This window comes from Mixophyes fleayi, chromosome 2 (genome assembly GCF_038048845.1).
Source record: "Mixophyes fleayi isolate aMixFle1 chromosome 2, aMixFle1.hap1, whole genome shotgun sequence".
Taxonomy (NCBI): domain Eukaryota; kingdom Metazoa; phylum Chordata; class Amphibia; order Anura; family Limnodynastidae; genus Mixophyes; species Mixophyes fleayi.
Genome location: NC_134403.1, coordinates 43,608,636 through 43,631,099, shown reverse-complemented (window position 1 = coordinate 43,631,099; position 22,464 = coordinate 43,608,636). Strand labels below are relative to the sequence as shown.

The following is a 22,464-nucleotide window of genomic DNA, read 5'->3' as shown; positions in this document are numbered from 1 at the left end:
ATGGCTCATAAGCATCACTGATAATAATAAAACAGGAGATAGTAGTAGTGCTGCAAGTAATGTATTGACTGATGGTACAACAGGAATAAATGAAAAAAAAAAAAAAAAATATATATATATATATATATATATATAAATATCTCGGCAGCAATGAACACACGGCAGTTGGTCAGATTGCAGAAACAAATCACATATGCTACTTCATAGTTGGTAACCCTTGGCAACAGCATGAGATGACTAATACAACAGTTGAACGGAAAGGTGATGATTAAGAATACTTGGATCCAATAGAGAAACACACAGCAGATGAATGTGAATCACTGGTACAGCTAAAGTCCAAACAGAGTAGTATATAGAACTTGGCTGGTCCGAGAATAAAGATGATAATTCAACATAGCAGGTGGTTCTGGTATTGCGGTGATTCTTATGTAGCAGAGCAATAAGCGTTAAACAACACCCAAGGACTTGGATGAACACAAACACATGCAGCAGAATGTTGCCTAGAAGTAGCAGAGGAGTGAGGAGTATCTGAACCGTACGTGGAACTACAGGTAGCAGGTAATCCAGACGTAGATGCAAAGGTGAATTCACTGTAGTATGAGGCAGCTGAACGGAGGCACGCAACTTGAGCTGAAGTAATAGCCACAGGCACAGCAAGCAGTTCACAATAACAGTCCAGCAAACAGGTACACAGCAGAGTGAGGATAAACCGTGCCAGACATGGAACTACAGATGACAGGTAACTTGATAGTAGCTCTATCAGCGAGATGTAGCGATATAGTCAGCCGTATAGAGATGAGCTTCAGCCAATAGATTAGGCACAGTTGTAGCAAAACAACTCACAATAGTAATAGAGCGTGCAGATGAACAACGGAGAGGAGTAACAGCTGCGCCGTCCAGGAACCAAAGATGACAGGTAACTTCGGCAGTACGTATAGTCCAGCGAGCAGGTAACGGACAAACAGGAGATCACAGTATACAGCCAGATCCTAAAACAAAGTGGGTAACACGAAGAACAGGCAACGAGTCCATAACCATGGGAGGTTAAAATAGTGCTCCCGGACCAATGAGCCTCGGGAGGAGGTCCATATCAAGGTAGCAAGGAACACCTGTGTGAAAGTAATGTCTCTGAAACAGAAGCAAGCACAATCGTGGTTCTTAAAAGGAAAGTCACAGCGCCGGCACCTAGCTATGGGACCAGCGTGTGAAAAAGTGGCCACTGGACACTTAGTGATGACTTTCCGTGGGAACTTGATATGAAACTTCCGTAATAGTGCAGGAGCATTGATGTCAGAGGCATTTACCCAGGAACGCTCTTCAGGACCGAACCCCTTCCAATCCACTAAATATTTAAACACTTCTCGAACCACTTTCGAATCCAGAATTTGAGTAATCTCGAAATCCTCCTGTTGAGAGAATTCTGGTACTGTTGAAGAAGATATTGTAGATGAAAAACGATTAATAATTACTGGTTTCAACAGAGAAACGTGGAAGGAGTTTGAAATATGAAGTGAAGCTGGCAGCTTTAATTTGAAGGACACTGGGTTGATAACTTTCAAAATTTTATACAGACCGATGAATCGAGGAGCGAACTTCATTGAAGGAACTTTAAGATGAATGTTCCGGGGAGATAACCAGACTTTGTCACCTACTTTAAAAGCAGGTACGGCCCTGTGTTTCTTGTCTGCCGCTGTTTTATAATGAGCAGAAGTCTTCTTAATGTGGGATGTAACTTGGCTCCAGGTAGAAGAAAAGTTCCGAAGGAGTTCAGTAGCAGCAGGAACATGGGTGGGAGGGAGGGCTGAAAACTTAGGCAAACTAGGATGTACCCCATACACAATAAAAAATGGAGTAGAAGAAGTAGACTCATGAAACAAATTATTATGAGCAAACTCTGCCCATGGCAGGAGATCCATCCAGTTATCTTGTGAAGCAGAAGAGAACATACGAATAAAGGTCTCAAGGTCTTGATTTACTCTCTCTGTCTGCCCATTAGATTGTGGATGATATCCAGATGAAAAGTTAAGCTGGACTCCCAGTGCCTTACACAACGCTCGCCAGAATTTAGAAGTAAATTGTACTCCTCTGTCAGAAACAATCTCTTGTGGGCAACCATGCAGTCGAAAAATTTCTTGAATAAAATGCTGCGCCACGATTGCGAAAGAAGGCAAGCCCACAAGTGGTACAAAATGAGCCATCTTTGAAAAGCGGTCCACCACGACCCAGACTGTATTGTAACCCCTACTAGTAGGAAGATCGGTTATGAAATCCATGCTGATGTGAGTCCATGGTTTGGAGGGTATAGAAAGAGGTAACAGGGGTCCCATAGGAGCTAGACGAGAAGATTTGTGCTGTGCACAGACATCACAGGAAGCAACAAAGTCCTTAACATCAACACGAATGGATGGCCACCAATAGGAGCAGGATATTAATTCATAGGTCTTCAGAAATCCTGCATGGCCAGAAAATTTAGAAGCATGGTTCCAACGTAATAATTTTTTCCGGAGTGTTTTAGGAACTAAAGATTTACCAGGAGGGGGAGATTGAGACACAGAAGAAGCTAGCAAGCACTTAGGATCCAAGATGGGACGATTGGTCGATGGATCTAAATCTGCTGAAGTATCAAAGGCTCGAGACAGGGCATCCGCTTTTTTATTCAAATGTCCAGGTTTAAAAGTGACATGGAGATTAAAACTAGAGAAAAAGAGGGACCATCGAGCTTGCCGAGGGTTGAGACATTGTGCTGTTTGGAGATACAGCAGATTTTTATGATCAGTAAAAATTGTTACTACATGTTGAGCCCCTTCCAAGAGATATCGCCACTCCGATAATGCCAACTTCATCGCTAATAACTCTTTGTCTCCAATGGTGTAATTGTGTTCTGCTGGTAAAAAATTTCGAAAGAAAAAAAGCACATGGTAACAAGCGGTTGGTAGATGACCGTTGGGAGAGGACTGCTCCAACACCAACTGCTGATGCATCTACTTCCAAAAAGAATGGTTGCGAAAGATTTGGTTGTTGGAGAATGGGTGCTGAACAAAAGGCCTTCTTGAGAGAAGAGAAAGCCTCTAAGTGTTACGAGCCGCGGCGGCTCTGGGCACCGTCGCGACTCGCTCCCATCTGCTGCTGGACACCCCAGCCGTCGTCATGATGACCGGGACGTCATTTCCGCTTTACCCCGACCGTTGCCTTGGCAACGGTCGGAACGCTTCCCTGGTGTAGCGCCGCGTCCCGGCATCCAGGCCAGCCGGGCGCGTGCGCAAACTAAAAAGAATCAGCTGGCCACTTAACCCCTGGGCCTCTGGCATTTCCTATTGGCCAGTACTTGTATTTGAGGCAGGGAGGGGCAATCCTTCCCTGCCGGTTATAGTTCCTGCTTCTGCTGACTAGCCTGCTCGTGTTCCTGGTTGCTGTACCTTTGTTGGATTGATTCTTCGTTGCTGACCTTCTGCCTGATTCCTGACTCCGTTTTGATTGCCTGTGCCCTTTTGACCCTTTGCCTGGATTTCTACACTGCTGATTTGCCTGTGCCCTCTGACTCTGGTTCGTGTCCTGGATATTCTGTTTGCTGCCGGCCTTGACCCTTGCCTGACCTCACTCTGCTATTTCTTCCATCTGCTATCGCTGGGTTCTCCCCAGTCTGCGCACAATTCACGACCCTTAGCTGTCTGCGGCCAAGTCTGTCCCCACTACTAGGGGCTCCAGTGAAAACCAGACTTCTGAGCAGATTCCGGGTTTTGTGTTGCTGGCTGTGGGGGTTCCTAACACTAAGGCCTCCACTGGCCACCTTTTTGGGTTAGCCCCTTTCTTGGTGAGAGCTGTAATAGGAGCCACAATACTGGAGTAATTTAAGATGAACTGTCGGTAGTAATTTGAACAGCCTAAAAAGCGTTGAATGGCTTTGAGTGTAGCTGGAAGCGGCTAATCTAGAATGGACTGAACCTTTTCTGGATCCATCTGCAGACCCGATCCGGAAATAATGAAACCTAGAAAAGGCATAGAAGCTGCTTCAAAAGAACATTTCTCCAATCTACAGTAAAGATGATTCCTGTGAAGTCTAGTTAGTACTTCGGCCACATGCTTCCTATGAGTATCCAGGGACTTAGAGAAAATGAGATTATCATCTAGATACACAACAACGTAGGAGTAGAGGAGATCCCGAAATATCTCATTAATAAAACTTTGAAAAAAAGCTGGGGCATTGCAAAGTCCAAATGGCATCACCAAATTTTCGGAATGGCCATCGCGGGTATTGAAAGCGGTTTTCCACTCATCTCCAGATCGAATACGAATTTAGTTATAGGCACTTTGGAGGTCCAGCTTGGTGAAAATTTTAGCTCCTTTAATTCGTCGAATAATTCGATAATCAGAGGGATAGGATAACGATTTTTGATGGTCACCAGATTAAGCCCACATTAGTCAATGCAGGGGCGAAGAGAGACGTCTTTTTTCTTTACAAAAAAGAAGCCAGCCCCAGCCGGGGAGACAGAAGGTCTGATAAAGCCTCTTTGGAGGTTCTCCTTAACATAAACGGACATGGCTTCAGTCTCTGGTTGAGAGAGGGTATAAACTCGGCCTCTAGGTGGAATTTTATCAGGTATTAATTCTATGGGGCAATCCCATGGACGATGAGGTGGAAGGATCTCTGCACGGACTTTATCAAAGACATCAGTAAATGACTGTGATTGAGGAGGTAACATAGAAGAATCTAACGGTGTAATGACCTTAGAGGAACGGAGTGGTCTCACTTTGGATAAACTTTCTGAATGACACTGAGAACCCCAGGCTAAAATCTCAGAAGTACTCCAGTCTAGTTGTGGCGAATGGAGTTGAAGCCATGGGAGGCCCAGGATGACTGGGGATGTAGTACAAGGCAATATCAGGAAAGAGATACTTTCAGAATGTAATTCTCCAATACTGAGAAGAAGAGGCTTGGTCCGGGTATGAATTACACCTTTGGAAAGCTGAGATCCATCAATGGCTGTGATGAAAACAGGAGTTTCTAAAGGAACAGATGGAATAGACCATTGGGTAGCTAAATCTTGTAAAATAAAGTTCCCAGCAGCACCAGAATCAATTAAAGCTTGGGTAGAGTGTCTCTTAGAATCACACAGAAGAAACAGGAATGGTACAAGCAGCAGAAGAGGAGGTTTTCTCAAGCCCCAATCTGACCTCCCCAGAACAGATCAGGGTTTGGCGTTTCCCGGCCTCTTGTAACAAGAATTTAAGAAGTGACCTGAGTCACCACAATAGATGCATAACTTGTCTCGGCGTCTACGGTCACGTTCCTCAGGGGTCAGCCGAGATCTTTCAAATTTGCATGGACTCGCCAATTATAGAAGAATGTGAGACGGGATGTGACACAGGTCTATGGATTAGGCGACGAGCTACCTCATACTCCACTGTTCTCTCTATGAAGGGTGTCACGGGCACTAGGAGTCTTTACCCAGGGATCACCAGATGGTAGGCTTACCAGAGCAATGTAGATGGTAATAGGGTACTCTGGTAGCTGGGTGATCACGGAACATGAAATGATGACCGATGAGATGCTCAGGAAAGTCTATGACTAGCAACACTGGTAATAATGAGGTAATGATACACAAGGAACTGTATGGACAAGGACACGTGAAGGTAGTCAGTGGTCTGCGATAGCAAGTTGTACCACTGCTATAGTGAGGAGGAATGTCCAACAGAAACAAGGAGGTGATGAGAGTCAGCGGTCTGCGGGTAGCAAGTTGTACCACTGCTATGTGAGAGGATAATGGAACAGATGATACCGGAAACAGGGATCAGTGGTCTGACATCAGCAAGTTGTACCACTGCATATATATGTGAGGAGGTGCACGGGGGAAGACTGCAACACAGGATATACACAGGCACCTTATACACGATCCACAGGAATATGCACAATATAGGTATATATATATGTAAATGACTGATCAGGTCTGCAATCTAGAAAGTCTCTTGAAGTAGTCCAGCACAATGATAACACAGTCAATGATGGCAATAGACTCAGCGGATAGCAGACTCCAGAGAGAACCAAACACAGTCCAGCAAGATATGCAATACACAGCACAGTCAATGAGAAGTATGCATACCGTGGTTCAGCAGTAGCAGTCAGATGGGATTGCAGCGGTTCCATGAGCGGCTGGAGACCGACTGGATAGGAAGTCCCTGGATAGGAGAAGCAGCGGTCGAGCAGGTGCAGCGCACAGGTGAGTAGACCGACAGGGACACGAATCCACAGGAGTCAGCAACACGTGGAACTGGACTCATAGGAAACCCAGGAGAATGGAGATGATCCAGCAGAGGGTAGTAGGAGAGATACAAATCCAGTGCTGACAGGAGGGTAGAGGCCAGTGGAACACGTGAAGGCGTGGAGAGTGGATCAGCAGGAGATGGACGATAGCGCTGACCACAGCGGCAGGACTCAGCGGCACACGGAGGTAACCAGTAGCAACCACAGGAACCAACAGCGATGGGAAACAGGAGTGCAGCGCAGGGCAGGAGCTGTAGATCACGAAGTGTAGCAGATGGTAATGACAAGCGGCAGTCTCGAGGAAGCCACAGCAAAGATGAGATGAGAGTGTAGTGCACGGAGGCAGCGGATAGTAATCAGCTGGCAGTCACGATGTTGAACACAGGCGAGTTGCAAGCAGGAGACTGTAGTGCACAGAGGCAGCGGATAGTAGTCAGCTGGCAGTCACGATGTTGAACACAGGCGAGTTGCAAGCAGGAGACGGTAGTGCACATAGGCAGCAGATAGTAGTCAGCAAACAGACTTGATGAGAAGCAGGAGAGTGAGGTAAAAGCTGGAGTGCACGGAGGCAGCGGATAGGAATCAGCAAACAGTCATGATGACACAGTTGATGGTAGAAGTGGTATGGAACCACAGTAGTAGAAGTGGTTTGGAAACCACAGGAATCAGCAGCACTGAATACACAAGTAATACAGGAACACCTTCAGAGACTCATGAGGAATGAGACTCCAAGATCAGGCAACGTGGTAGTGACCACAGGTGCTTAATATAGGGAGGTTGCCTGATCTGCCAATTAAGTTAAAGGGGTATACACTGAAGTATAGAAAAGGGCTGCGCATGCGCAGACCCTCAGGATGGTGGACGGCCACGGTTCCTAAATGTCCGGGAAGAGGCACTCACGGTCCGGTGAGTGACAGTACCCCCCCTTTTAAAGGTGGGCACAGAACGCCTGGAACCGGGCTTGTCCGGATTTTTGGAGTAAAACTTCTTCAAAAGGGCAGGAGCATTAAGATCTTCAGCTTTGATCCAAGAGCGCTCCTCAGGACCAAAGCCCTTCCAATGAACGAGGAAGTGGAGGACTCCTCGCGAAATTTTTGCATCTAGTACCTCGGTAATCTCAAAATCCTCCTCCTGATGGACTTGAACTGGCTGCGGAGCTGAGGGAGGAGTTGAAAAACGGTTGATAATAAGAGGTTTGAGCAAAGATACATGGAAGGCATTAGAAATCCGAAGACTCTTAGGAAGAAGGAGTTTCACACATACTGGATTGATAACTTGAATGATCCTATATGGACCAATAAAACGAGGGGCGAATTTCATGGATGGAACCTTCAAACGAATATTTTTTGTGGATAACCAGACACGATCTCCAATTTTTAGTGGTGGAATAGCCCGCCTCTTCTTATCAGCGAAAGATTTATATTTGACAGATGTCTTCTTTAAACAGGTTCTAACCTGAGACCAGATATTTTTAAAGGTCTGACAAACAGTCTCCACCGCAGGAACTTGGGTGGGCGGGAGGGCAGGAAATTCCGGAAAAGACGGATGGTGACCGTAGACCACAAAGAATGGAGTTTTGGATGATGACTCATGGTACATGTTGTTATGGGCGAACTCAGCCCAAGGGAGTAACTCTACCCAGTTGTCTTGATTGGCTGATGAAAATATCCTTATAAAAGTCTCAAGATCTTGATTGACACGTTCGGTTTGTCCATTGGATTGTGGATGGTAAGAAGATGAGAGTGCTAATCGTATGCCCAAGGTTTTACAAAGGGCTCGCCAGAATCTGGACACGAATTGTACTCCTCTATCAGACACAATCTCAGATGGACATCCATGGATACGGAAGATCTCTTTAATGAAATGTTCAGCCAGGATAGACGAGGAAGGCAAACCAGACAGAGGGATGAAATGAGCCATCTTCGAAAATCTGTCCACTACCACCCAAATAGTGTTATGGTTCTTACTAGGTGGTAAGTCAGTAACGAAATCCATACTAATATGGGTCCATGGTTTGGACGGAATGGGTAGTGGTCGCAGCAACCCCGCTGGGGTTCTGCGGGAGGATTTGAATTGCGAACATAATTCACAGGAAGCAATGAACTCTTTGACGTCTCTCCTCATTGAAGGCCACCAGTAACTTCGAGAGAGGATCTCAAAAGTCTTGTGTTCACCGGCATGTCCAGAAAAACGAGAGGCATGGAACCACGAAAGGATTTTCCTCCTTAGAGTAGAAGGCACGAGGGTCTTCCCAAATGGTAGCGTTTTGGTGGATGAAGCAGCCAGTGAGATACATTTGGGGTCTAGAATGGTATGGTTGGAAACCTCTTCTATATCAGAGGACGTAGCAAAGGCTCTAGATAAGGCATCAGCTTTTTTGTTCTTGGCAGCTGGTTTGAAGGTAATTATTAATTCAAAACGGGAAAAGAAAAGAGACCATCTTGCTTGACGAGGGTTCAAGCATTGGGCAGACTGGAGATATGACAAGTTCTTATGATCCGTGAAGATCGTCACCGGATGGCGAGCTCCCTCCAACAAGTATCTCCATTCCTCTAATGCGGCTTTGATAGCCAGTAATTCCTTGTCTCCGATGGTATAATTCTTCTCTGCGGGTAGGAGACCCCGAGAATAGAAGGCACAAGGGTGGAATTTTTGCTGTTCCGAGCGTTGGGAGAGAATAGCTCCTAAGCCCACATTAGAGGCATCTACTTCTAGGAAAAAAGGGAGTGTCACATCAGGCTGACGAAGGATTGGAGCCGAAGAGAAGGACTCTTTTAATGTTTGAAAGGCTTGAATAGCCTCAGTAGACCATTGCTTAGGATTAGCCCCTTTACGAGTCAGGGCCACAATAGGAGATGCAATGGAAGAAAAATCTTGAATGAAGCGTCTATAGTAATTGGCAAAACCTAAAAAACGCTGGATGGCACGAAGAGTAGTTGGCTGGGGCCAATGTAGTACAGCATTTACTTTGTCAGGATCCATCTTCAGACCAACTCCGGAAACAATATACCCCAAGAATGGAATCTGGGGTAATTCGAATGAACATTTTTCTAATTTACAGAACAATGAATTTTTCCGTAGCCTGGAGAGGACTTCTGCCACATGTTGGTGGTGAGAAGGCAGGTCCTGTGAAAAAATCAATATGTCGTCCAGGTAGACGACGACACATACATATAATAAGTCCCGAAAAATCTCATTAATGAAGCCCTGAAAGACAGCGGGGGCATTACATAGCCCGAAAGGCATTACCAGATATTCGTAATGCCCGTCTCTGGTGTTAAACGCCGTCTTCCATTCGTCACCGGAACGGATTCTGATTAAATTGTAAGCACCACGAAGATCCAACTTAGTAAAAATACGGGCTCCCTTGATGCGGTCAAATAGCTCAGTGATCAACGGAATGGGATACCGGTTCTTGATAGTAATGGCATTGAGTCCACGAAAATCTATACAAGGGCGTAATGATCCATCCTTCTTTTTGACAAAGAAGAACCCAGCTCCAGCGGGCGAGGTGGAAGGTCGAATGAACCCACGCTGGAGGTTCTCCCGTATATATTCAGATGTAGCTTGAGTTTCAGGTAACGAGAGTGGATAGACCCGGCCTCTGGGAGGAGTCTTGCCAGGAAGAAGATCAATCGGACAATCCCAAGAACGATGAGGAGGAAGACGTTCAGACTGAGCTTTATCAAAAACATCGGTAAATGAAGCATATTGAGGAGGGAGTCCCGGTGAAATAGCTGAAATGGAAGCTTGCTGTACCTTGAGAGGAATGACTTGGGAAAGGCAATGATGGTGACATTCAGGCCCCCAAGACGTGACTTGAGGGGTGCGCCAGTCAATCTGGGGAGAGTGACACTGAAGCCATGGAAGGCCTAGGACAATCGGACTTGTCGTAACAGGAAGAATTAAAAACGATATCTCTTCATGATGCAGAGCACCAATCTGAAGGGTTACTGGAGACGTACTCTGGGTGATGAGACCGTTGATGAGACGTGATCCATCGATAGCCGTCACAGTAATGGGAGTTTTTAAGGTAATCATTGGTAGAGACCATTGATTAACTAACGATTTGGAAATAAAATTTCCTGCTGCTCCGGAATCAATCAATGCCTGTGACTCAAAGGTTTTGGTAGCAAAGGAAATAGTCACATCAAAAGCGCAGACTTTAGATTTCATAGACGATGGAGAGGACTCCAGGGACCCTAACTTCACCTCTCCAGAACTAGTTAGGGCCTGGCATTTCCCGATCTCTTAGGGCAGGAGCTGAGGACATGAGTGGAATCAGCACAATAGATACAGAGTCTATTCTTGACTCTTCGTTTCCTCTCCTCAGAAGATAACTTGGAACGTCCAATCTCCATGGGAATCACAGCGGGTGACACTGGACGAAATTGAGGGTTAGAGCGAAAAGGTGCTTTAGCAGAAGTCGTTTTCTCAGCCTCTCTTTCACGAAATCTCATATCAACACGATGGCATAGAGAGATCAAATCTTCAAGTGACGAAGGAAGCTCTTGGGTAGTCAGTGCATCTTTAATTTTATCGGAAAGCCCCTGCCAGAAGGCGGCAACTAGGGCTTCAGTGTTCCACTGAAGTTCAGAGGCTAAGATCCTAAATTGAATGACGTACTGGCCTACAGTATGAGATCCTTGTCGCAGACGGAGGATGCTGGAAGCAGCGGAGGTCACACGACCTGGTTCATCGAACACACTTCGGAATGTAGAAATGAATTTGGCACTATCTTGTAATATTGGATCGTTCCTCTCCCACAGAGGGGAGGCCCAAGCCAGGGCTTGTCCTGAAAACAAGGAGATAAGATAGGCCACTCTGGAACGATGGGTAGAAAAATTTTGAGGTTGGAGCTCAAAATGGACTGAACATTGGTTAAGGAAACCCCTACAAGTTTTGGGGTCTCCATCGTACTTTGACGGAGTAGGCAGGTGAAGCGTGGAAGCTATAGACACCTGGGATGGCAATGGGGAAACGGAGGAAAGCACAGGAGCTTCAGTAGTAGCTGTCACAGTCTGTCCAGATGTTCCTTGGGAGGTTAATGACTGATAACACTGAAGTAACAGCTGTTGGCGGGCATCCTGTTGCTCCACACGGCTAACCAGATGTTGCAGCATCTCTTTGTCGGTAGGTTCCACATCTGGGTCTGTCATGGCCTGATCTTACTGTCACGGGCACTAGGAGTCTTTACCCAGGGATCACCAGATGGTAGGCTTACCAGAGCAATGTAGATGGTAATAGGGTACTCTGGTAGCTGGGTGATCACGGAACATGAAATGATGACCGATGAGATGCTCAGGAAAGTCTATGACTAGCAACACTGGTAATAATGAGGTAATGATACACAAGGAACTGTATGGACAAGGACACGTGAAGGTAGTCAGTGGTCTGCGATAGCAAGTTGTACCACTGCTATAGTGAGGAGGAATGTCCAACAGAAACAAGGAGGTGATGAGAGTCAGCGGTCTGCGGGTAGCAAGTTGTACCACTGCTATGTGAGAGGATAATGGAACAGATGATACCGGAAACAGGGATCAGTGGTCTGACATCAGCAAGTTGTACCACTGCATATATATGTGAGGAGGTGCACGGGGGAAGACTGCAACACAGGATATACACAGGCACCTTATACACGATCCACAGGAATATGCACAATATAGGTATATATATATGTAAATGACTGATCAGGTCTGCAATCTAGAAAGTCTCTTGAAGTAGTCCAGCACAATGATAACACAGTCAATGATGGCAATAGACTCAGCGGATAGCAGACTCCAGAGAGAACCAAACACAGTCCAGCAAGATATGCAATACACAGCACAGTCAATGAGAAGTATGCATACCGTGGTTCAGCAGTAGCAGTCAGATGGGATTGCAGCGGTACCTGAGCGGCTGGAGACCGACTGGATAGGAAGTCCCTGGATAGGAGAAGCAGCGGTCGAGCAGGTGCAGCGCACAGGTGAGTAGACCGACAGGGACACGAATCCACAGGAGTCAGCAACACGTGGAACTGGACTCATAGGAAACCCAGGAGAATGGAGATGATCCAGCAGAGGGTAGTAGGAGAGATACAAATCCAGTGCTGACAGGAGGGTAGAGGCCAGTGGAACACGTGAAGGCGTGGAGAGTGGATCAGCAGGAGATGGACGATAGCGCTGACCACAGCGGCAGGACTCAGCGGCACACGGAGGTAACCAGTAGCAACCACAGGAACCAACAGCGATGGGAAACAGGAGTGCAGCGCAGGGCAGGAGCTGTAGATCACGAAGTGTAGCAGATGGTAATGACAAGCGGCAGTCTCGAGGAAGCCACAGCAAAGATGAGATGAGAGTGTAGTGCACGGAGGCAGCGGATAGTAATCAGCTGGCAGTCACGATGTTGAACACAGGCGAGTTGCAAGCAGGAGACTGTAGTGCACAGAGGCAGCGGATAGTAGTCAGCTGGCAGTCACGATGTTGAACACAGGCGAGTTGCAAGCAGGAGACGGTAGTGCACATAGGCAGCAGATAGTAGTCAGCAAACAGACTTGATGAGAAGCAGGAGAGTGAGGTAAAAGCTGGAGTGCACGGAGGCAGCGGATAGGAATCAGCAAACAGTCATGATGACACAGTTGATGGTAGAAGTGGTATGGAACCACAGTAGTAGAAGTGGTTTGGAAACCACAGGAATCAGCAGCACTGAATACACAAGTAATACAGGAACACCTTCAGAGACTCATGAGGAATGAGACTCCAAGATCAGGCAACGTGGTAGTGACCACAGGTGCTTAATATAGGGAGGTTGCCTGATCTGCCAATTAAGTTAAAGGGGTATACACTGAAGTATAGAAAAGGGCTGCGCATGCGCAGACCCTCAGGATGGTGGACGGCCACGGTTCCTAAATGTCCGGGAAGAGGCACTCACGGTCCGGTGAGTGACAAAGGGTAAGTCCACTTTATTACATAATGATATAATGGCATCCAAGGTAGTAGGAAGTTCATGGGAGGCTAAGGCGTCTTTTATGCGGCCAGATAACCCCTGCCAGAAAGCAGCCACCAATGCTTCATCATTCCAAGACAATTCAGAGGATAATGTGCGGAATTCAATGACATATTGTGCCACTGAGTAATTCCCTTGGCGTAAACGGATTATAGCCATGGAGGCGGAGAGTTGACCAGGTTCATCGAAAATCCGACGGAACGTCAACAGAAAGGATGCATAATTAGAAAGAAGCGGATCATCCCTCTCCCACAATGGGAAGGCCCAGGCTTGGCCATTTAGTAAGGAGAGCACATATGCCACTTTAGATTTATCAGTGGGAAAATTTTGCGGTTGAAGCTCAAACTGAATTGAACACTGATTAATAAAGCCACGAAACAATTTAGGGTCCCCATCAAACTTGTCCGGAGTACGTAACCTGAGCATAGAGGAAGTCACAAGGGAGACTTGATGTCCCGAAGGTTGCTCAGGAGGAGAAACTGGAACCGCTAGTTGATTTGTTTGAAGCGTGTGTCTGAAGAGTTTGAAACAACTGGCGCTGTATATTGTCCTGCTGTTCAACTTGAGCCACTAGATGCTGTAGCATATCCTTCGCAGAAGGCTCCACCGGGGGATCAAACATTAGGCCTGTTCTTACCAGGGGCGGATCCAGACCTTTTCTATACCCCGGGCAATTTTAGGGGGGGGCGATTTAGGCCCCGCCCCCTTTCTAATTTCTAAGGCTGCCGGCGGCTGCACAGTATGTGCAGGTCCGCTCGACAGTGACAGTGTGCTGCCCCGCTGCTCTGATTGTGTTTAAAACACAATCAGAGCAGCCGGGCAGCACACTGTCACTGCTGAACGGACCTGCACAGTGTGCAGCCGCCGGCAGCAAGACCCTGCTAGGGGGGAGCGATCGCCCCGATCGCCCCCCCCCCGGATCCGCCACTGGTTCTTACTGTCACGGCTCTGAACGATTTTGTAGATCCCTTTCCTCTACTATAGAGAACTTGCCTAGGAGCGCGGAGTCTAACGGATAGGAGGTTTTCACCAGGGATCCCCACAAGGAAATATGGTCTCCGCTGCTCCTATTCCGCAGGTCGCGGTCTCCCAGACTAGTATTAGTAGAGGATTGTGGAGGCAGAACACAGTGACATTCTGAATGATGATATTCACAGGATTCAAAGTTCATGGTTCATAAACATCACTGATAATAATAAAACAGGAGATAGTAGTAGTGCTGCAAGTAATGTATTGACTGATGGTACAACAGGAATAAACGGAAAAAAATATATATATATATATATATATATATATAAATATCTCGGCAGCAATGAACACACGGCAGTTGGTCAGATTGCAGAAACAAATCACATATGCTACTTCATAGTTGGTAACCCTTGGCAACCGCATGAGATGACTAATACAACAGTTGAACGCAAAGGTGATGATTAAGAATACTTGGATCCAATAGAGAAACACACAGCAGATGAATGTGAATCACTGGTACAGCTAAAGTCCAAACAGAGTAGTATATAGAACTTGGCTGGTCCGAGAATAAAAATGATTCAACATAGCAGGTGGTTCTGGTATCGCGGTGATTCTTATGTAGCAGAGCAATAAGCATTAAACAACACCCAAGGACTTGGATGAACACAAACACATGCAGCAGAATGTTGCCTAGAAGTAGCAGAGGAGTGAGGAGTATCTGAACCGTACGTGGAACTACAGGTAGCAGGTAATCCAGACGTAGATGCAAAGGTAAGTTCACTGTAGTATGAGGCAGCTGAACGGAGGCACGCAACTTGAGCTGAAGTAATAGCCACAGGCACAGCAAGCAGTTCACAATAACAGTCCAGGAAACAGGTACACAGCAGAGTGAGGATAAACCGTGCCAGACATGGAACTACAGATGACAGGTAACTTGATAGTAGCTCTATCAGTGAGATGTAGCGATATAGTCAGCCGAATAGAGATGAGCTTGAGCCAATAGATTACGCACAGGTGTAGCAAAACAACTCACGATAGTAATAGAGCGTGCAGATGAACAACGGAGAGGAGTTACAGATGAGCCGTCCAGGAACCAAAGATGATAGGTAACTTCTGCAGTACGTATAGTTCAGCGAGCAGGTAACGGACAAACAGGAGATCACAGTATACAGCCAGATCCTAAAACAAAGTGGGTAACACGTAGAACAGGCAACGAGTCCATAACCATGGAAGGTTAAAAAAGTGCTCCCAGACCAATGAGCCTCGGGAGGAGGTCCATATCAAGGTAGCAAGGAACACCTGTGTGAAAGTAATGTCTCTGAAACAGAAGCAAGCACAATCGTGGTTCTTAAAAGGAAAGTCACAGCGCCGGCACCTAGCTATGAGACCGGCGTGTGACAATAGGGCTGTGTAAGCCCCATGCTCTGTCCAATGTTTTTACTGTGGCTGAGGATGTACCTTGCAGTCTGGGGAACAGACCTTCAGAAAATGCAGTCTGCCCTCTTTGGATATAATTTTGGGATAGTGCTACACCCATTGACTGTCCCTCTGCATTATTGCTATAATGACTGAGATAAAGAACAGCACAAAGTGTAACACCTTAATATCTACAAGTGTACTGTACTTCCTGATCAGGACATTTTATAGATATGAAATGTGTTTGGTTTACCAGGAATATTTTATTTAAATTTTTTTACTATATCCATTCTGTGTTTTTTTTTGTACACAGAGATTGTTTATTAGTAGCACAATGAAAAAAATGTACTTTTGTCTCAGTGGCTGGTCAGATTTATACTAACCAATTGTGTAACATATAAAAAAAAAAAATTCCCCCAGACCATAATGAAAATAAAGGATAAAAGACAGACCTGAGACGTGACAACCACACATCTAGAAAGAATGTACCATGTCGGTGCCATGTGCCTCATCTATTATTATTTTAGTACATGGCCAGTGTTGGCCCAACCATTTAACAACATTACAATGTACGTCCTCTAGACCCAAAGGGGGAAAAAAAAGATGAGACACAAACAGAACGTACCATGTCAGAGAAATCATCTTCAGGAACAGTTTCTTTTTCCCTTTCCTGAAAATAAAAGATCACATTGGTGATCAGAAGGTTACATTGTCACCCTCACTCACTAGGCTTCCCCTATATCAACTTTCCTTATACCTGTTCCATATTAAAAGTCAATGATCACATAAAAAAAATATTAAATATTATAATATCCAATGATCACCAAGACACAGTCCTTATATCATAAATTTAGCAGTGCACAGACACCCACTCTCTCATGTCATTTCTCCTCTCCATAATGTAATCTTACAATTATACATGAGCACTGCTATTAGTAGTGATGCTGTAAGTACATGTGTGCAATTGTTTTTCAATTAATTTCCAAAATAAAAAAAATATAAAAATACATATATGAAAAGTGACAACCAGACTATTTATCTGGCTCTTTCCCGATCATTGCTTTAATGTTTGTAGTTTAAACCCCAATGACACCAAGTTTGCCTGATCCTCTGTGCCTCCAGCTCCCCCAACAAACAAATACAAATCCAACCATTGATCTAAAGTCTAAACCATACTCACTCTGAATAACAGGAAGAATATTATCACCCAAGATGAATCTCAGTATCTTATGTTTAAAGTACAGCAATGCATCAAAGAGTTTAAAGGACCCCACTGAAGGGCCAATTATATCGGATTTGTGGATTTGATTCCTTAACTAGGATATTATGTGAATAAATGGAAACCACTTGCAATCTATGGTCACAAATTACATTATATTTAAAAGATAAATGTGATGGCCTTAGGTATTTGGATACAAGTGTATGGGATAATGGCTATCTACAGCAACTTGTAATGTAATCTCTTTAAATACTATTCGTAAACAAAACACAGGTACAAAATCTATAGATATTGTTCTATTATCAAATACAAAATAGTAATAAAAGGAGGATTATTCTTAGTAGCATTCATTTAATTTTTTACATAATCATTTCTGGTTTCACATTGTTTTTCCTCCAGCGCTACGTGATCAAAATTTGCTCCAAACTGTGCAAATTTCTTCATAGAATATTGGGAATCAATTGACATCTTTTTGATGCTTCGCCAAATTTGATCTCAGCACAGAGCTACATTGATTACTGCTTAATCAAATGAAGAGAGTCAGGAAAACATGAATGACAATGACTTGGGTATACTCTGATCACAAACCTCTAGTAAGGAGACTATTAACTGACATATTCAAAGAGTATAATGAGATTTGTCTGATGAAAAAAACAGATATGATTTATACATATTTTCTTACATACATACTGTGGTTGAAGTGGATCGGTATACGACTGTATACCACCACATCACCACCACTTCTACTGCTCTGACTGTATCTGCACAAAGGGACTGATTTGCCACTCTCTATATTCTGACACAGGCTCTCTCCCCTCCGCATGTCTACATTAATGTCATCTTCGCCAGGCTCCTGACATTCATCACATCCCAGCACCACCCTCCCCTCCAACCCTGGCATACAGGCTGTTGTGGTCCTGTGGAGGTTCCCAGCGACTGGTGGACCATAATCTGGAGTATGTTTCCTAGAGAGCTGCTAAGCGCTGCCTGGATCCCTGGGAGTAAGGTCTAAGGGATGTAAGGCAGCTGTGAAGTTCAGCCTGGCACCATTCAGAATTTGAACACCTCACTCCATATTTATCTTATCCACAAACCAGTGTCTGAGCCACAATGATCTTCCTGTGACTACTGCTTATTACTTGACTCTGGCCGAAAGACTGATAACATCCAATGATCGCTCAGAGAGGGATTCTACATCTGCATGTTTTCAACCACCTTCAAAAGCACTGTGCTGGCGTCCTGTATCTATGTCTCAAAGTTACCTATCCAAATTGCCAAGGCAAAAGCAACAGCAGATGAAGCAATGGTTGCTTCATATGCTGTTACTTCAGTGCTGCACCTGTAGTAACATGTATATTATTGAGACAGCATCCTACAGTTCAATCCACTTGAAAGAGCAAACATCTTGCTAAAGGATTAGTGCTTTATAAGGGAAAACCCCAAAATTGCGGGATCAATCGTTAGTACCGTATTCTAATTTTTAAAATGGTACATTTTATTTAAGACACTGTGCGTTCGCTTGTATTCTATTCATGAATTACCAGTCTCTAGAAATCATGTCTTTGATTACCGACTTCTTGATGATCTCTCCTTACATAAGAAGGGTGGTGATCTATTCCTGGAAATTCCTTAAGCTTGATCTTCCAGCTCTAAGCTCAACTGAGCTGTCTTCCATAGATATTTATATTGACTTGTTTGGTGGATGGGAATGCTCCCCCTTATCCTTCTGTCTGGAGCTGTCATAGAGAACCTTATTGGATTCCAAGGGGAGTACCCCAACAAGCTATGCATGCTCTGTTCTTGGTTTTTACTGTTATTTTCATGTATTTTCCTACCTGCTGCATTAAGCAAATAACAGAAAGAAAAACAGCACCAGAATGCTCTATGCTGCAGTATGTGCTGATCCTGGTTCTACCAGCACTGCAGCCTATTTCCATCAGCACTAAAGAGATTAGTGAGGCCACGCCTCCATCCTCCAATATCCCAATAATAAGATACAGATGGACACTGAGTTTTAGAAAGATATGGTGGATGGGATGCAAAGTGTTTAAAAGGGCTGGTATCCATTCATTAAAAAATATAACTTTACACCCCCCTTCCTTTTTGCTGTAACTATTAGGATTTGGCAAACGTATAGGATGGAATACACGACTAGCATTATGCGAAACACGGCCAAATCTTTTAACAAGGGGCTGGTATCCATTCTTTAAAAAAAAAAACTTTACACAAAATGTTCCAAATGTGTTAAAAGGAACCCACCCCTTCCAAACAATGGCACTTTAAAGAGACTGGTGAAGAAGAATGGGCTTTTATGGAACCTCTTAGTGACCTGACCAGTGAGCAATGTACCAACACTGCGCTGTATTACTGTTCTATGGTCCACTGCAGATAGATCCAGAGTGATGGGGGTGGCCTCATACAAGAGAAAAAGCTTTTGTGGACTTGCGTACTTTAAATGAGTAGATTCTAGTGTTCTTTTTTCTCATTCACTTTTTTTTTTTCAAAATTAAACCCCTGCGTAGAATCTTCAGCTTTGCTTGGATGTCAAAATGTTGCTCAGTATATTTTAAAATGCTGTATGCAGCTACATATGGCCCATCCCTTACTGCTGTTTTACACTGTGGTTTAAAATACCCAGTGTGGAAAGCAGCAATCCCATTCTGTCCAGCCAAGTCATGTGATGGAGGGGGGTGGGCCTTACAAACTATATAAAGAATGAGGACTGGAATGAGAAGTAAGTACCTGGGGTAAGTGTTCATTCTCAGACTCAACCGCATACAGGACAGAAAACTAAAGAAAAATATTGAAAATTTTACATTACAATTAGTAAATCTATATTTATCAATTAAAACATGTAATCTTCCAATTATACTGAAGCATTGCAATTAGCAGTCATGCTGTAAGTAGATGAGCGCATTTGTTTTTAAATTAATTTTCTAACTAAAATATATCTAAATAAATAAATACATGAAAAGTGACAACCAGAAGTCTCAACTGATTTCACGGTCATGTGGCTCCGTTGGCTGAAATTTAAAGGGTCTCCTTCCTACCAGTCTGTCATGTCACGTATTTAATCCCGGCCCACTTTCCTCACTCATTTTGGAGGGGCCCATCTTATAGGTTGGCAAATCCCGCCCAACTACTTTGCCTCTTTCCACTGGCGAGGTGTCCTATAGGCGTTTACGGAAAGTCCTAAGTACCGACCTCTACCCCATCACCCACTCCGCTCCCTCCTCTTCTTTCCCTTCTTTGTCATTCCTCTTTCTTGCTTCTTCATTCTGTTTCTTTTTACTCAATACAAGATGTAAAATTGTGAGGTTGATTATTACACTTTTATGCTTTTGACTTATGATGTACTGATTACAATTGCTTGTTATCACCTCAATAAAGAAAGATTACCCAAAAAAGAAATAATTTCCTCCAAAAAAGACTGATGACATGAAACGTGACAACCACATGTGCAGAAAGAATGTACTATGTTGTTGCCATGTGCCTCATCTATTATTATTTTAGTACATGGCCAGTTATGGCCCAACCATACAACAACATTACAATGTATAGCCTCTAGAACAAAGCAAAAAAGAAAAAAAGACAAGAGACAACCACAAACAGAACGTACCATGTCACTGTCATCATCATCCGAAACACTTTTACTTTTCTGAAAATAAAACATTGCATTACATTGGTGGTCAGAGGAAGGTTACATTGTCACCCTCACTATGCTTACTTTATATCACTTTTCCTTATACCTAATCCATCCATACCTAATCCATATTAAAAGTCTTTGAACACATGAAAAAAAAAATATTTATATTAGAATATCCAATGATCACCAAGACACAGTACTTATACCATAAATTTAGCAGTGGACAGGCAGCCACCCTATCATGTCATTTCTCCTCTTCATAATGTAATCTTACAATTATACATGAGCGCTGCTATTAGTAGTCATGTTTTAAGCACATGTGTGCATTTGTTGTACAATTAATTTACTAGTTAAAAAATATATGAATAAATACATCCATGAAAAAATCCATGTGACAACCTGACGTCTACAAAAAGTATTTCAATGCCACATAACATGTTTTCTTATAGGCCTTCCTGTCGCTAGAAATATTTATTTCCTGAAATTAGTCTATTAGTATGTTGCATTAGTGATCAGGGTACATTATAGAGATTTATGAAAAGGTGAGAGAACAAATTAATTTTGGAGTATATTATGACCAAGCTGACTGCGTTTATCTTGCTATTTCTCAATCATCGCTTCAATGTTTGTAGTTTAAACCCCAAAGTTCGGCTGATCCTCTGTGCCTCCAGCTCCCCTAATGTTTCCTGGTATGTACATGAAAAAGCCATACACTATTACATACATCTTAATGGCCATATCATATTGCATACATCTTAGTATTTTACATATAATAATCAATATCATGTTATCGATTGGAGCCACAATGTGGAACAGTGCTGTTTATATATGTGAAAATCTTATTTACATAGTTGAGGAAAGCTCTCAACTGTATATTGCAAATACATTTTAGTTATAACCACAATAGTATATACAAAAGGTTAGAGTGGGGCAGACCAGGTTTCAAGGTATAGGGGGCATAGAGCAGGAATGAGAGTGGAACAATGACCAGAAACAGGAGGAGGGGAGAGTTGGCCCACAGATAAAAGACAATCAGAAATGCGAGGCGGTTGGGAAAGCACACTATGGTGCAGAATCAAATTGGACAGGATAACAAGTGTTTAAAAGCGGATCCCAAAAATTTTCAAATGAAGAGAAATCTAAATCAAATCAATATTTGGTGTGATATTTGTTTTTTGTTTCTTGTTTTTTAAGTCCTATTACCGTACTTAACACTTTCCTTCAAAACTTGGCATCTGCTGAAGCTTGGACATTAAACTGATATTGTTTAGAGAAAGTATGTTTGGAGGATCAGGGTGCGGAGTAACATTACTATTCCATAGAGGCAATGCCCATGAAGTCACCTTGGCTGTTGAATGTGTTCTTATGCTTTGAGGCACATCCACCTTCTTTACTATGTATCTCTCCCTAATGCAAGATTTTATCCATCTTGTCACTGATGCCTTTGAGACTGGACTACTTTTAATTGCCACTGATTAGAACAAACAACTGTTTTCCTAAACTCCTGTGTCCTCTTTAAATAAATCTTAATGGCATGGACCAAGACCAAACAATGAATCTCCTTTCTGTTGAGTTTTTTGGTTTTGGACGTGTTGAGGGTAGAACAATTTCTTTATATGGAATTGTGATACCACTTTTGGCAGAAATTTTGGGTTAATTTTTAACACCACCTTATCCTCACACATAATCAGAAAAAACTTTTCTGCTCAGAGAGCTTGGAGGTCTGAAATTCCCCTCGCTGAGGTAATTGATACTAGGAAAAAAATAGCTTAAATGATAAGGATTTCATGGGAATCCTTTCTAAAGGTTCAGAAGATGCTTCTGACAGGGTCTCCAATACCAGGTTCAAGTCCCATGGTAAGCGATAAAAAGGTCTCCTTGCCGCCTGCAGAAACTTCTTTACAAACCTATTTAAGGCCAACCTTCTGTGTAATAATGCACCCAGAGCAGATATTTGGACCTTTCGTGTAT

General features: G+C 43.8%; 1 protein-coding gene across 6 annotated transcripts in view; it reads right to left on the bottom strand.

Moving 5' to 3' along the window:
• The window catches only part of LOC142140900 (protein mono-ADP-ribosyltransferase PARP4-like), a 200,752-nt gene that overhangs the window by 100,258 nt on the left and 78,030 nt on the right, over positions 1 to 22,464 (bottom strand). For 5 of the 6 annotated variants that reach the window (XM_075198877.1, XM_075198878.1, XM_075198880.1 and 2 more), the window contains exons 31-33: positions 20,467 to 20,505; positions 19,590 to 19,637; positions 16,254 to 16,298 (exon numbers count right to left, since the gene is read on the bottom strand). In XM_075198877.1, coding sequence (XP_075054978.1) covers positions 16,254 to 16,298; positions 19,590 to 19,637; positions 20,467 to 20,505 — 132 coding nt within the window. The remainder of the gene's footprint in view (positions 1 to 16,253; positions 16,299 to 19,589; positions 19,638 to 20,466; positions 20,506 to 22,464) is intronic. The other variant, XM_075198881.1, reaches the window with a different exon arrangement.